General features: G+C 37.9%; 1 protein-coding gene across 2 annotated transcripts in view; it reads left to right on the top strand.

Moving 5' to 3' along the window:
* Window positions 1-17,486, top strand: part of SPIRE1 (spire type actin nucleation factor 1) — a 190,585-nt gene that overhangs the window by 116,920 nt on the left and 56,179 nt on the right. For both annotated transcript variants that reach the window (XM_080820942.1, XM_080820941.1), the window contains exons 5-6: window positions 11,546-11,623; window positions 15,819-15,983. In XM_080820942.1, coding sequence (XP_080677068.1) covers window positions 11,546-11,623; window positions 15,819-15,983 — 243 coding nt within the window. The remainder of the gene's footprint in view (window positions 1-11,545; window positions 11,624-15,818; window positions 15,984-17,486) is intronic.

Below are 17,486 nucleotides of genomic sequence, written 5' to 3'. Positions count from 1 at the left end.
CAAAAAGCAAAATCAGACCTATAAATACAGAGAACAAACTGATGGTTGCCAGAGAGGAGGAAGGAAGGTGAGGGGTTGGGTAAAATGGGTATAGGTGTGTGAGAGATGCAAGCTTCCAGTTACAAAATGGATAAGGCACCAGAGTAAAAGGCACAGAATAAGGAATATAGTCAATGATATTTTAATAATGATGTGAGGGCACATATGGGAGCCACACTTGTGGTGAGCATAGTGTAATATATAAACTTGTCAAATTACAAAATGGTACATCTGACACTAATACAGCATTGTGTGTCAGGTATACTCAAATAAAAATAAAAACTTCTAGAAAAATTAAAATACAGGGGTACCTGGGTGGCTTAGTCAGTTAACTCTTGATTTTGGCTCAGGTCATGATCTCAGGGTGGTGAGATTGAGCCTCAATGGGTGTAGAACCTGCTTAAGATTCCCTCTCTCCCCTCCATACCCCTCCCAAGTCGACGCCTCTTTCTGTCTCTCTGTTTCTGTCTCTCTCTCTCTCCCAAAATAAAAAATTTATAAAAATGAGATCTAGTTCTTAAAAAAAAAAAAGGTAAAAATAGTAGCAGTATGCCAGTGTCTTGATTTTCTGAATGTTTAAGTGATCCTTAGTTATATATGAATTTATTTTAAACCTTGTCATTCAAATTCTTCTGAATGGTTAAATCTTACCCTAAATTTAATAAAAATCCTGTGATGAAAGGATGATCTTTAGATGCTTATATTGAAGCCAGTTTAATATTTGACCAGATACTGGAATTACAGGGTAAGGAAATGAATTGGAAATAAGCATGACTCATTATAAATCTTCACAACATTATATGAGTGTTTTTATACTACATAATGAACAACTACTACTGTGACCCTCATTAAGTGTCCTGTTATTATTAGTCCTATATAAGAAATCAAAATTTCATGATGAAATCTTTGAGCTCAGTTTATCCTAGGTAAGATAATTACCAAATATTTTACCTAAAATAGAGTATTAGGTACACACGTGCACGCAAATGCACACACACATATATCTATAAACTTTCTTGTTGCTAGGGGGAAAAACAATGTTTTTGGAATTGACTACTGTCATCAAATATTTCCTATCTTTTTGAAAAAATCAAATAACCACATTTTATTACCTGAAATTGGTTGGAAAAAAAAAATTAAGTATTTCCCACCCGCCCTCTCTTAGAAGCCAATAATCAGATCCACCTGTGTCATACCATTGCCAGTGACCACATTCAGTTACATTTAGGCAGGTGCATGTGACATGACTTCCGAATTTATTCTGCTTGACTACACTCACAAAGATAAAGCCACAAGACCTCTGTCTCATTCACATATTGAAGTCTATTTTAATCTGCTTTCTCATATTCTCTCCCTTTCATTCTCTTCATGCCTGCTCACAACACTTCCAGTAATAAAATTGTAGCATTTAAGTTAGCTGGAAATTCCTCCCTACAGCTAAAATGGATTTATGTTCTTCCAAGTGGTGAACATACCCTGTTTTGAAAGAAAGGACTACCACCAGATGTCTGTTTGTAAGGTTACCATTTGTTCATTTTAATGAGATCATCCATTATTAACTTTTCAGGGCCCGTGTCAATGTCTGTCTCTTTTTGACTGATTTATTATTTTGTGAATGTTAATAAGTGTGCAAAGCACTTACCTTATCAGAAATAATTAAATTACCCTCTCTGCCCTGGGTGTCTTTGCTGTTATCACTACTCTCCCTTCTTAAAATGTTGCAGAAGAATCTTTACTTGTCCCGTAAATTCTTTAATTTAATTAACTTTATTTTAACAAAAAAAAATTTACAAGGTTCAAACGCTCCAGGAGTACTGTTTCTTCAAAAATAGTAAATTGTACCCTTCTGCTTCCGCCTCCTGGCCACACAGTCCCTGTCCCATAGACAACATATACTGTTATTTCTTCTTCGTCCTTACAGAGATATTTTATCCATAACTAACAAGAATATAATATTTTTTCTTCCTTCTTTATGCTGTTCTGAACTTTCCTTTTTCATTTATTAATATATCGTGGAGATCATTTCATATCTGTACATAGTGTTTATATCTTTTATGTCTTCATAATATTCTGTTGTGTGGATGTACTCTGATTGATTTAATCAGCCCTTTATTGACAATTACTAGATTATTTCCAATTTTTTGCTATTACAAATAATAATGCAATGGATAGTTCTAAAGCTCTTTTTTTTTAAAAGGTTTTTAAATATTTTATTTATCTATTTGACAGACAGGGATCACAAGTAGGCAGAGAAGCAGGCAGAGAGAGAGGAATGGAAGCAGGTTCCCCGCTGAGCAGAGAGCCGGATGCGGGGCTCGATCCCAGGACCCTGGGATCATGACCTGAGCTGAAGGCAGAGGCTTTAACCCACTGAGCCACCCAGGCGCCCCTAAAGCTCTTTTTCATAATCATATATGTAGAAAAATTAGAATTGCTGGTTCCAAGGAAGTATGCATTTATAATTTTCATAAAGTATGAAATTGTCTTCAATAGAGTTTTACCAATTCACACTCTCCTTAGCATTGTGTAAGATTGTCTGTTTTCCTACACGATGTGTTTTCTAAATTACAGGTGAAAATTTGTATTCCATAGTTTTACTTTACATTCTCCTTATTATGAGTGAACGAGATTAGGTAGCTTTTTATCTTCTTAGGAGGCATTTGTATTTATCAGTTACCTAATTCATATCCTTTGCTCCTTTTTCTAATGGAGTATTGGTCTTCACTTGTTGATTTGTATTTTTTTTAAAGACTTTATATATTTATTTGAAAGAGAGAGTGCTTGCCCTAGCACAAGTTGGGGGAGGGGCAGAAAGAGAGGGAGAAGCAGACTCACCACTTAGCATGGAGCCCTACAAAGATGGGAGGCTGGATTTCGAGATCCTAGGATCATGACCTGAGCCAAATATGAGACCTGAGAATATGAGAAAGTTAAGTAACTGACTGAGCACCCCCCCACACCCCTTCATTTGTATTTCTTAAGAAAATAGCTTTTTGTGATATAATTTGCAGATATTGTCTGTGATATTTTAATGATCATTTTATGATTATCACTGCATTTCTTTAGGTGTGAAGACTTAATGAGTATAAAAATTGAAAGGGTGATTATTTTTTTTAATAATTTTTTTATTTTTTTGTAAACATGTAATGTATTATTAGCCCCAGGGGCACAGGTCTGTGAATCACCAGGTTTACACACTTCACAGCACTCACCATAGCACATACCCTCCTCAATGTCCATAACCCCAGCACCCTCTCCCTACCCCCCTTCCCCCGGCAACCCTCAGTTTGTTTTGTGAGATTGAGAGTCTCTTATGGTTTGTCTCCCTCCCGATCCCAGCTTGTTTCACTTATTCTTTTCCTACCCCCCAAACCCCCCACGTTGCATCTCCACTTCCTCATATCAGGGAGATCATATGATAATTGTCTTTCTCTGATGGACTTATTTCGCTGAGCATAATACCCTCTAGTTCCATCCACGTAGTCACAAATGGCAAGAATTCATTTCTTTTGATGGCTGCGTAGTATTCCATTGTGTGTGTGTGTGTGTGTGTGTGTGTGTGTGTGTGTGTGTGTACCACATCTTGTTTATCCATTCATCTGTTGATGGAAATCTAGGTTCTTTCCATAGTTTGGCTATTGTGGACATTGCTGCTCTAAACATTCGGGTGCACGTGCCCCTTCAGATCACTACGTTTGTATCTTTAGGGTAAATACCCAGTAGTGCAATTGCTGGGTCGTAGGGTAGCTCTATTTTCAACTTTTTGAGGAACCTCCATGCTGTTTTCCAGAGTGGTTGCACTGAAAGGGTGATTATATAGAGAGATACTGTGAGTCCAGCTACTTGGAGTAGATGGTCATTAAATCCTCAGCCTATGTATATGTGTGTGTAGATGCATGGGTGTGTCTGTGTGTGTGTTAACAAAAATATTGGAATGTAGAACCTAGAAATGAACCTAGAAATGAATTTCCTACATTTTGATGACTGTATAGTTTTTCTAATTTCTTCAGAAATTCAGTTTTACAGAAATGATCAACTTACAGTTTAGTGTCTTAACATTTTACATGCTTTCATTAAGTAAAATGCTGACGTTCTCTCCTTTTGTGGTAGTTATCTTCTCCCTATCATACCCCTCAGTTAGAAGAGTGTGTTAGATCCTTAAGAAAGTGCCATAAAACTTGATGAAAATAGGGCACCTGGGTGGCTCAGTCATTAAGCGTCTGCCTTCATCTCAGGTCCTGATCCCAGGGTCCTGGGATCCAGCCCAGCGTCAGGCTCCCTACTTTGTGGGAATCCTGCTTCTCCCTCTCCCACTCCCCCTGCTTGTGTTCCTGCTCTCACTATCTTGCTCTTGTCAAATAAATAAATAAAATATTTTTTTAAAAACTTGATGAAAATATAAATCATATTCTTTAGTAATTATCCATTTACTCTTTAATATACATAGGAGGTTCCAGTTATTAGAAGAACTGCTATAATTCCCTGGGAGTTTTTTAATACCCTAATTTTCAAAATACTACCTTTGGGCTGGCAAATAGATAAAATTCCTTTTCTTGCTTTTCTCTGTGGTAAAAATATCTCAGAAAGGACATCATGGCTCTTAATCTTTGTGGTTGGTATACATGTTCTATTTATTATAGGCAACATTTGTATTAGTGATTTTGTCACTTGGGAAATGAATTTTTTTAAAGATTTTATTTATTTATTTGACAGAGATCACAAGTAGGCAGAGAGGCAGGCAGAGAGAGAGGAAGGGAAGCAGGCTCCCCGCTGAGCAGAGAGCCCGATGTGGGGCTCGATCCCAGGACCCTGGGATCATGACCTGAGCTGAAGGCAGAGGCTTTAACCCACTGAGCCACCCAGGCGCCCCAGGGAAATGAATTTAATAGTAATTTCTTTGAAAGCATATTAGTGTATATTGAGTAAAAAAAGGTTTAAGGGATTAGTAAAACATATTCCTTTTTACACTTTTAGAAGTTTCTAACTAAAAACATGTACTAAGTACATAGAGGAATATCAATAAATGATAAATAGTTTTAAGTGGTTAACAGTATGGAGGAAAATGGTCATCATAGGAATGTTATTATTAACATATTTATGAATATATATATATAATTTTTTTTAAGATTTTATTTACTTGACAGCAAGCAGGCGCAGGCAGAGGGAGAGGGAGAAGCAGGCTCCCCACTGAGCAGGAAACCTGATATGGAGCTTGATCCCAGGACTCTGGGATCATGACCTGAGCTGAAGGCAGATGCTTAACTGACTGAGCTACCCACACACCTCCATGACTATATTTATAAGGGTGGGCATTTATATGCGAGCTGATGTTGAATCTACACAATTGAATTAAAATTATTCTTTGGGCGTTTGATATACTTGTGACTCAGAGAGTAGATTTTATTTGTTTTTTTTTTTAAGATGCCAGAAACAGAAAGTGTTGGCATGGAGCACTTCTAATTGCTAGTTTGAGAATGGTTATGTCAGATATGCAGAGAGTTAATTGCCATGTGGGTGCTCACTTAGAACTTTCTCACCATATTCCAAGCACAAGTTGGCATCTGTTATTACATTTGTACACGCAAAATAATTTATTCAGAAGCTAGAATATAATTGACAGAAGCTTGCCACTAAAACTAGAAAAATATGTAATTTACTTTCAAATTACTCATTTATTTTTTCTGCTAACTAGAAAACCTGAGATTTCTAATTGCACGTCTGTTCAGGCTTATTCAACTATAATATTCACAGATTCTCAACTATTTTATTTGATTTATTTGTGAGTCGAGATTTTGATTTCATGAAGCAACTAGGGAAAGGTCTCATTTAGTAAAAGAATAAAATGTTTTTGTGGTGAGTAAAAGTGTTCGCAGTCAAATCCTCACAGATATTTATTGGCTTATAATGACTAATACTTACTAAATGCTAAACATGAGCCAGGCCGCATTCAATATTTCTTCTGTATTATTTCATGCAATATTAACAAAGTCCAAAAAGTGGTTATTAGTATCTGCATTTTACAGATGGGAAAACAAGCCGAAGATTAGAGAAGTTAAATGACTTGCGTAAAGTCACACAGCTAGGAAGCGTCAGCACTAGTTTTTGCTACTTTTATTCGGAAGAATAAAGAAACATGAAACTCTTCGACTATTCATTTAAACTATCTTTAGTATTATACAGAGTGGATAGTTTTTCTTAGTAACAGGGAGTTAGGGATTTTATCACAGCCCAGAGGTAAAGTGGAGATGCATAAATGTGTAGCAGTGAGACCATCTGGATTACATTTAGTCAGACTTATGTTGGAGAACAGTAAAATTTAAGGTTGGGTGGGAAAGGGCCCATGTGCTTCTCATATTATTCGACCAGAGCACTCCTAAGACACAGAAGCATGAACTCATATTTCTGGATAAGGAGACATATTAAATCATAACTCTTTCAGTTGCAAGTAACAGAAATCCACTCAAATTAGCATGCATAGAATGGCTGGAAGATTTACTGGCTCACATAAATGGGAAGTCTAAGGGTATGCACAGCTGGATCCAGTGTCTCAAAACCTATACTCAGGGCTGGCTTTCTCCCTCTCACTCCTCAGGATGGGCTTTTACTAAAAGGCACCTAAGATGACAGTCTGTATCTTAAACCTCACATTCTCTAAGTTCAATAACTGCAACAGAAAGTCGTTTCTCATAATTGGGGCAAAAGTATCTTGGAGGAAAATTCAGTCATGTACTTGTTCAAGAACCAGTCACTGTGGTCAGGAAAATGGGCCCCACTGGCTGGTGGAGGCTGTGTCGTCACCCTTGTGAGTAGGCGATGAGGTGTGCCAGGCATAGGGTTAGCCTTACTCAGACCGTAGGGTTGTGTTCCCCAGTGGAAAGAAGGAAGGGGGGAAAGGTTTCTAGACAAAACAACAGATGCCCACTGAGGAATATGTTGTTCAGTGCAAGTCAAAAGGTCTTTGAGGTCATGCGTTTCACCTTTAAAATTCATGTAAATTTTGTTTTATGTCTGCATCTGTTATAATATTTTAAAAGCATTCCTGGGGGGCGCCTGGGGGGCTCAGTGGATTGGGTCTCTGCCTTCGGCTCAGGTCATGATCTCACAGTCCTGGGATCGAGCCCCGCATCGGGCTCTCTGCTCAGCGGGGAGCCTGCTTCCCCCTCTCTCTGACTGCTTCTCTGCCTGCTTGTGATCTTTGTCTGTCAAATAAATAAAATCTTTAAAAAAAAAAAAAAAGCATTCCTGTGTGGATTGAGTTCCTGCAGGAAATGGATTCTGAGGGGTAAAATTTGAATTCAAGAGGTCTTACTGGGAATTGCTTTGGGGAACACCTACGAGGGAGGAAAAGCTGAACTATGGTGCTGGAACAGCAGGCCTCAGCCAATCCCACACAGAGCTCAGAAGTTGCGATGACCCTTCAGGGTTGTCCCAAGAGAGGCAAGGGGGCCTGACCTGTGTACTTCCACACAGACTGATGATTGGATATGGGCTACCAGATGCTGAGCACAGCTCCTGGAGCAGGATTAGGCTATGACCCTTTGGCAGACAACACCTCCAGCAGCCAGTGAAAGAGAGAACTTCATACCTCAGGGGGTTGCAGGGTGTGGACCTGGGCAACTGACCACAGCATCCATTACATTATCTGTGAGTAAAATTCACTCCAGGAAATGTCATATTTATATGTCATTGTAAATACTCCCTGGCATATTCCTGTACTGTTGGATCAGAGGTCCCCAGAAATACAGGTACTTCAGTTTGGAGGCCACAGCAGAGACACTGGGAACCCGCCGAGAGGAAGTGAAAAGATAAACCAAATGAGGAAGAAACTGGAGCAGAAATAACAGTTGAGAGACTTACTGTAATCAACTTTAGTAGTAGCCATAGGAATCAAGAACAAAAGATAAATATTTTCAGCTTGCCAAAGACCACCCATCTTCTACTGTACCCATACTGTTTATCTTGCTTTCTGTTGTTTGGGTCCTAGAAGAGCTAGAGACCATTGGAAATTAAAATTAACATTTAAAGTATTATTTGTCTCTGGGGTACAGGTGTATAATTCGTCAGTCTTACACAGTTCACAGCACTCACCATAGCACATACCCTCCCCAATGTCTATCACCCAGCCACTCCATCCCACTCACCCCCCTCCACTCCAGCAGTGTGTTATTCTCAGTTTGTTTCCTGAGATTAAGAGTCTCTTATAGTTTATCTCCCTCTCTGGTTTTGTCTTGTTTCATTTTTCCCCTCCCTTCCCCTATGATCCTCTGTCTTGTTTCTCTGACCTATTTCACTTAGCACAATACCCTCTAGTTCCATTCACGTCATTGCAAGTGGCAAGATTTCGGGGGTTTTGATGGCTGCATAATATTCCTCTGTGTGTGTGTGTGTGTGTGTGTACACCACATCTTCTTTATCTATTCATCTGTTGATGGACATCTAGGTTCTTTCCATAGTTTGGCTACTGTGGACATTGCTGCTATAAACACTGGGGAGTACGTGCCCCTTCAGATCACTGCATTTGTATCTTTAGGGTAAATACCCAATAGTGCATTTGCTGGGTCATAGAGTAGCTCTATTTTCAACTTTCTGAGGAATCTTCATACTAGGTGCCCAGAGGAAATTCACCTCCTTAAATCTCTTTTCTTTCGCTATTTTAATTATAAAAAGCTAGAAAGAACACACTTCTAGTCAAAAGAATAATATATACCTTAAGTCATTAATTGTTTTGGGGATAGAGCCTGGATTAGAGTCCTTAGAGGAACAAAGTAAATGTGTGTGTGCCTCTTCTTTTGGTTTCCTTTCTGCTCAGCTCTGATTTCAAAATATGAATACTTGATGAAGATTGTGGGCTTGGGTTGAAAACCGTGGCTTTAAATCATCAGAGATTTTTTAAGTGACCACTAATAATCCCTAGCAAAAAATTAGGTATTTTGATTATCAGAAATACTGTGCATACCAGGACATCTGGTATGTCTTTAGACAAAAAAGAAAAAACAAAGAGTCCTAACTTAGTAATAGTGATTATTATTCAGATTTTGACATAATATTTTACCAGATATTAAGTGCCCATGATCTGCAAAGCCCAGTTACAGTTCATAAACTCTGTTCTTTATAATATCAATTCATAAATACCAATTTTAGCAAAAGTAAAGTACAGCTTTATCCAGCTGTTTTCTAAGACTTTTCTAAACCATTGGGGGTCAGCGTCAGGACACTTAGGTTCCCAACAGGACCATTCATCTGGTGTCTCTTTCACACTTATTACCTCATGTCTGAGACCCTGATGCCACTTCTCCCTGCTTCACTCTGCTCCATCCCACCTGCAGGGAGAGTGTAGCCATGTCATTTAGCCTCAGTTGTGAGTCCAACCACAGCAAGGGTTGTGCTTGGGGCTAAATGTTGGCTGCTTGAAGCCTTAGCACTTGTTAGCTGTCATTATTATTTCCCCACACCCTGCTGTAGCCAAGAGCTGCAGCCAGGACCACTGGAAAAGAGCAAGGCTCTGGAATGGGGCTGGGGCTGTACAGAGAATTTAGTGGTATGTTTTTGGAGTTGCTTTCCCCAGAGGCTGTAAATGCAAGGTCCTGATTATATTTTAAATACAACAACATCGTGATATAGATTGTAATACCTTCCTCTTAACGGTGGGGAAACACAGACCCAAAGATGGTAATGTAGCATGACTCAGGAGTGCCAGGTATCTCATTACATAATCTCAAGCAAGAAACCTGGCTTTGTTTTAAAATACAGTTTCCCCTGCTGTCCAAAAGTTCACATTATGCTGCTTCACTTTTATAGAAAACCTACATTAGGAAAGACCTACATTAGGACGGTAATGGTTTTTTCCTTAAAAGCAAAATTTCTTTGGATTTCTTTCAGCTAGGCAACACAATGTAGGTGCTAGTGTAGGTCTTCAGTTGAAATGAAGTGGCTTACATGAACTTTCAGAAATCAGAAGGTACCTGTAATCATGGAAACACATTCTGAAACAAGCAAAAGTGTTCCTCCCCTGACTTAATTTCTTTTGTAGCAAGAGAAGAAATAATGCATTATTTATACCACATTTTCTTCAAATGTTCAGAGTAATTTTATTCTTTGTATATTAATACTCCTATACATTATTAAGTACAAAAAAAGAGCAGGTGGTATTATTCTCATTTTGCAGAAGATCAAGCAGATGTTGAGAAGCCAAAAGTAAATGGTTTAGAAATGTTTTCTATGAAGTATTCATTATTTTCATATAAATTAAAGTAGGTTTCCTACAGTACATTTAACTCAGTCCACATGCATTCAGGAAAATAAACTCAACAAAAAAATATACTAGAGTTGATTTATTTTGAGTAGGAATTAGGTATAACACAAACTGGTAATCAATAGGTGAATAGACATTTTACTTACCAAGATTTTCTTAAAATTGCAAATGTTGCATTAATGCAGTTTCATAAGGTATAACATTGTGTGTCAACTATACTCAAATTAAAAAATTAAAAATTAAGCAAAAAGGGTCCAAACTTGCAGTTATAAGATGAATACTTTCTGGAGATTTAATGTACAGCATGTTGACTTTAGTTAAAAATATTGTCTTACATGCTGGAAAGTTGGTGAGAGTAGATCTGAAAGGTTCTCCCCACATACACAAAAAGGTAATTATATGAGGTAATGGAGGTGGTAATTAACTTTATTGGACTAACAGTTTTTGCAATATATACATGTATCAAATGATAAAAAACATCTTATATATTGAAATTTATTCATGAAATTATTTTACAAATATATATGGAGCGTAAAAAGTACCAGTGCTTACATCAGCCACTGAGAATAGACTTTTGTTTCATGAACGTAGGGGGAAGGCACAAACAAATGTAAAATAACAGTGTAATAAGGGCTAAAGAGGAAGGTGTACAGTGCTATATGCCATTGTACAATAGGAAGATTTGGCTTAGTTGAGGGGGAAGGAAGGGCTTTCCTGAAGAATTGGTGATTCTGTTGAGCCTAATATCTGAAGAAAGAGCAGAAACTTTCATTACTTAGGAAATGAAAGAGACCAGGCATGGGGGTGAGGGGTGAGGAGAGGAGAGCATCCAGGGCAAGACCACATCAGAAATGAGGCAAAAATTAGGCAGCATTTAAATTAAGAGATCTTCAGGGGAGATAAAAAGAAGAGGGCTTAGGTTATATGGAGGGAGTGATATCTTTGAGATTTAATGGTGGGTTGAATATGGAGGTTGAGGGAGAGGGCTGTTTCATTACCACTTAGGGGTGCAAGTTAATGTAGTGACAAAGTTAGCTACAAGGCCTAGAAGGAAATGAGAATGAACAATCTCAGTTCATCTCTCTGTAATATTGTATTTATTCTAGTCTACTATTGACTGAAATCTAAAGAGAAGTAGATTCTGTACTTATCTGCTTCAATATACTTTGTTTGAAGGTATCTGTTAGAAATTTTAATTTGGGAAGCTAGCTTAATGAAATTTTTATCCCTAAATGTTTTTATTTTAATTGGTAGAATCTTAAGAAGATTCAAGAAATGGAAAAAAGTGATGAATCCAGCACAGACCTGGAAGAGCTGAAAAACGCTGACTGGGTAAGTATTCGGATATTCTCTGTTCTGCTTAGTGTTGAAGACATAATGTGTTTTGTGTTTTGTGTTTGTGTTTTGTGTAATGTGTTTTTTGGGTTTTTGTTTTGTTTTTTAAAGATTTATTTATTTATTTTGGAGAGGGAGTGTGCACAAGTGGTGGGGGAGGGGCAGAGGGACAGAGAGGGGAAGCAGACTCCCCACTCAACAGGAAGCCCATCACAGGGCTCAGTCTCAGGACCCTGGGATCCTGACCTGAGCCGAAACAAAGAGCTGGATACTTAACCAACTGAGCCACCCAGGCACCCCATAGAGTAATGTTTTTTAAAGTGCTTATTATTGGGGTGCCTGGGTGGCTCAGTCACTTGAGCATCTGCCTTCAGCTTGGGTCATAATCCCAGGGTCCTGGGATCGACCCCCACTTCGGGCTCCCTGCTCACTGGGGAGCCTGCTTCTCCCTCTGCCACTCACCCTGCTTGTTCTCCCTCTCTCCCTCTCAAATAAATAAAATCTTTAAAAAATAAAATAAAATGTTTGTTATTAAGGGCTGTAATATGAATTGATACTGTATGAATATGAATATCTAGTCTTATGTTTGAGGAACTGTCTATCCCCCATTTTACAAAACTAATTGGTTTTATTAAAGCAGCCCCCGATGTCTTCTGAGAATTTAGGTGTTTCAAAATGTTGACCTTTCTAATTGTATTAACACTTTAGCAAACTCTTATAAGTCAGAGTTTAAGCTCTGTTTCAGAATAAGATGTGAAACTATGAGGTAGTACATTCATGTATCTGATGAATAGTTACTGGCTCTCTGCCCTCATAAAATGGAAGACAGACTTTCAGCACAGATGATTGCAGTATATTTATGTGGCACACTTTGAATAGCCACTGTTTTTCTGGCATGATTCTAGATCCTAGTGAAACCAAGACTCCCTGCCCTCATATATCACTTAGAGTTGAGTGGGCATGACAGCACTGAGGCGGGGAGAGTCAGTGTCATGAAATTAGACTGAGGTATGTTCAGGTGTCAGTGGGAAGCCACAGTTCAGGATTCTGACTTTTCAGGTTAAGGATAAACAGTGGTTTAATAATGACATCATTAAATGAGGAACTAGGCATAGAAGCAGATTTGGGGATATGAACAGGTTGCTTTTGACATATTAGATTTTTTTTTAAAGATTTTATTTATTTATTTGACAGAGATCACAAGTAGGCAGAAAGGCAGGCAGAGAGAGAGAGAGAGGGAAGCAGGCCCCCCACTGAGCAGAGAGCCCAATGCGGGACTCGATCCCAGGACCCCAAGATCATGACCCGAGCCGAAGGCAGCGGCCCAACCCACTGAGCCACCCAGGCGCCCCGACATATTAGATTTTAATTGTTTAATTGTTTTATTCTTTTCTAACAGCTTTATTAAAGTATAATCAGCGTGCAATAAGTTGCACATATTTAAAAGGCACAATTTGATAAGTTTTGATATGTACACACACACATACATACCCATGAAACCACCACCATAATCAAAATAATGAGCCCATCCATCACCCCCCAAAGTTTCCTCATACTCCTTTGTAATCCTACTTCCTGCTTCCCTTCTCCCCAGTTTCTAGGCAATCAGTGATCTGCTTTCTCTCACTGTAGATTAGTTTGCATTTTCTAAAATTTCATATAAATGTAATCATATAGTATGTACTGTTTTTTGCTTGGCTTCTTCCATTCAGCATAATTCTTTTGGGATTTCATCCATGTTGTTGCCTGTATCGATAGTTTAATGTTTTTGTTACTACTAGTAGTCCCTTCTGTTGTATGGACCTACATGTATTGATATATGAATGTAAATATTCTTAATTTATTGATGATATCTTTACTGAGATATTTGGAATTATATTAATCTGAAACATTTAAGGTTAAAAAACAAGTAGCCTGTAATATCTTACGAGTCTTGTCATTTTAGAATAATATTGATTATCAAGTTTCCCTTGTATAGAATACTCTGGTAGTCTTTTTCCAGCTGTATTTCATCTTTGCTAATACATTTTTAAATTTGTTTTCTTATACATGGAAGCCAGATGAATAACTCCAGGTGGTCAGAATTTAGCAAACAGTTATTATAAACTTGAACTAAAAATTTATTACCTTAAGGCAGACTCTTTTAAAAACTGGTAGGATCGCTGACAAGAGATACACTAACTGCAGAGAGATTCCATTTGCCTAGATCACCAGTCTGTTTCTTGTAAGACCATTAAAGTGAATTATTTAGAAATAGTAGAAAGAAATGAGTAATGAATGAGGAATAGAATGAGGGAGAATTAGGATATCTTTAATGGCAGGATCTAAACATCTTGGGATCTTGCTTGAGGAATATGAGGTAAATAAAATCTCTGGGAGTACATAAAATGACAGTTGTGTACTACTTTAATGCTAACTGTGACTTTAATTTCTGGATTAAATTTCTGAAAATTTTTGCCATATGATAATATATAAAGAACCGGCTATATAAAATGTCTGGTGAATCCTTTCATAATTATTACAAAATTGTCAAATGTGAATAATTATCCTGTAATTTATCTGCTTTGAGAATTCAAAGTTTCAAATATGTCAGGTTTTCTTAAAGCCCGGGGAGGTCAAGAAAAGAGGCAGAATTTTAAAAGATGAGATGATATTTGAACTTGATCTTAAAGGAATCAGTATAAGAGAATTTGGGACAAGAGCATTTTCAAAAGAAAAATCTAAATATTTTGGGAATATTGTATTAGAGTAACTTTAATGGCAGAATCTAAGAATCTGTTTAAAATAGAAATATTTTAGAAGGTATTCTAATGGATATACCACAGTACTAAGTGCATCAAATCCTTTGTGGAATAAGAAATGGCGTATAAGGTTAAATTGTAAATTGTTTTTGAAGAAGTTTAGAAGACATTTTGAAGAAAAATGAAGACATTTTTGAGAAATTTAATCCACAATTACTTTGTGTAGATAATTCTTAGGAAATACCTCACTTTTTAAAAAAGTTTTATTTATTTAAGTAATCTCTGTAACCCTACATGGGACTCAAACTCACAGCCCTGAGATCAAAAGTCCCAAGCTCTTCCAACTGAACCAGCCAGATACCCCTAGCCCTTGGTTTTTAATAAATATATTTAAGTAGCTATTTGAGATGCTTATTAATTTTAATAAACTACAGTGTTTCAGCTAAATATCATAATGATTTACCTTTCACAGAAGTAGAGACTATGACACCTTAGCTTATAGGCTGGAAAATTAAAGTATTAATGTAGAATAATAATAATAATATACATATTTAATGTGTCTTATATTATTATAAGAACTTCATATATATCTCATTTTCTTGAGAGGCCAAAAAGGTGATCACTGTCATTTGTTAAGAAAATGGATATTAAGTGATTTGTGCAAAGACAGTGATAACATAAAAATGATCATTTTTGAGCATTTTCCATGTACAGAACACTGTGTATCAGCTCTGACCTTCTCAGTAAGTTATTAAGTACTACTTTCTTTTATTGATGGGGAATCCAGGGTTTAGAAAGGTGAAGGAACTTGCTGAATGTCAGGTAACTACTAGGTGGTTGTATCAATTAGGGGTGGCCATAGGAATCCTGCCGTGTAACCAACCACTACAGAACCATAGTTACACAAAGCAGTACATTTACTGAGCTCTCGAGTGCAGATGAATTGTGGTAGCTCCACTCTGTGTATGTCTCATCCTTCTCCTGGGCAGCGTGCCAGTCCAGGCATGAGGTTCTCATGGCAATAATAGAAGCACAAGTGACAAGCCCATTGTGCATTTGCTTTTGCAGCCTTTGGTCACATCATATCAACTACTGTTTCAGTGGTCAAGCAAATCACGTAGCCAAACCCAGTATTAGAGTATGGGACGTATACTTCTCTTCAGTGAGCAGAATCACGTAACTGAGGCTATTAATGCAGCCTTCCCCAGTGGATGAGTTAGGGTTTACACTCAGGTGACTCAGCACTTAGAGCTTGTGATTCTCGACTGGCTTTCTACCCACCTCTTAACATCCTTGAACCTAATTTTCAAAAGCTGTTTTGTTTGGTTTACTCAGTGTCTTGCAAACCAAGCTCTTCATTTTTTCTTTCATTTTTTTCTCTGTGACTGTAGCTATTTAGAGGAAACTAGCAGATTTATTCATGGACATCTCTCCACCCTTGATTCTTTTAGGCTCGATTCTGGGTTCAGGTGATGAGGGATTTGCGGAATGGAGTAAAACTTAAGAAGGTCCAAGAGCGACAGTACAACCCTTTGCCCATTGAGTATCAGCTCACCCCTTATGAGATGCTAATGGACGATATTCGATCCAAAAGATACACTTTGCGAAAAGTAATGGTAAGTAACAACAACAACAACAACAAAAACTATTAATAGACTGAAATGGTTTTTCTTCGGTAATTTTATTGGTTGAACATGTTCTTCTCAGTGTTATATTTTAAAAATCCTTTCTTCCCTTGGAAGTAATACATTGTCATTACAGAAAATTTGAAAAATACAGTAAGCTCAAAGAAGCAAAGTGACAAATGGGTAATTTCACAACCCAGAGAGATATTTTGTTAACAAGCTGGTATATAACCTTCAGTCTTTTTTTTTTTTTTTAAGGTTGATTTATTTATTTTAGGGAAAGAGAGGGCAGGCGAGCAGGGGGAGGGTCAGAGGGACAGAGACTCTCTAGCAAAGCACAGAGGCCGACATGGGCTCAATCTCATGACCCCATAATCATGATCTGAGCTGAAATCAAGAGTTGGACACTTAACCAACTGAGCTACTACTCAGGCTCCCCCAGTCTTTTTTCTATACATTTTATTCAGACAAAATGGATTAATGTTGAACACTTTGTTTTGTAACCAGTTATTTTCACTTAACATAATATATGGATATTTTTCCATGTCATTTTATGTTCAAAATCTTCATTTCTAAATGACTACCTCTTTTTTTTTTTTTAAAGATTTTATTTATTTATTTGAGAGAGAAGAATGAGTGAGAGAGAGCATGAGAGAGGAGAAGGTCAGAGAGAGAAGCAGACTCCCCAGGGAGCTGGGAGCCCGATGCGGGACTCGATCCTGAAAGTCCGGGATCATGACCTGAGCCGAAGGCAGTCGTTCAACCAACTGAGCCACCCAGGCGCCCATGACTACCTCTTTTATAGCTTTGTGGCTATACCAGAGTTTATTAAACCAATCAACTTGTATCAAGTTGTAAGCAGCTTATTTTGTGAGTCCTTGCATTTAAATCTTCTTGAATAGCAACAGTGAAATCTTTGAGTTAGGTTCTTAGAAGTGGAATCCTGACAGCACTATGTCTGAAATACACCTGGAATGTGACTGCTTCTTACCACCACCACTTCAGATCCTCTCCATTCCAAGCCACCGTCTCTCGCTCACACTAATACACACTTTAAGTGGCCTTCCTTCTTTCGCTTTTGCCCCTTTTACTCAGTTTTCCCCCAAAATAGCCAGAGTAAACTTCTTAAGGTAAAAATGTGATGATGTCATTGCTCTGCTCAGAACCTTCCAGTGTTCTCCATCACACTGGGAACAAACTCCACATCCCTACCTTGTCCTACAAAACCCCACAGAGTCTGATACAGGTTACATTTGAGAACTCACCTCCTACCACCCTTCCTGGTTGATTTCCCCTCCTTAGCCATGCTGGTCTCTGTTGCTGCCACATGCTCCTACAACTGAGCCTTTGCTGCCCTTTTCCTGCAACTCTCTTTTCCTTATCACTTTCCAGCTCTCTGCTAAAATGTCCCCTTATAAAGTCTTCTCCGCCTCTCTACCCACATGTTTCAAGTAGTTCACATTGCCATGTATTTTCAGATTCGCTCTCTCTTAC

This window comes from Martes martes (assembly GCF_963455335.1).
Source record: "Martes martes genome assembly, chromosome: 13".
In the NCBI taxonomy this organism is placed as follows: Eukaryota; Metazoa; Chordata; class Mammalia; order Carnivora; family Mustelidae; genus Martes; species Martes martes.
Note: the sequence above shows the minus strand (reverse complement) of the source record. Positions and strands in the feature narration are given on the sequence as shown.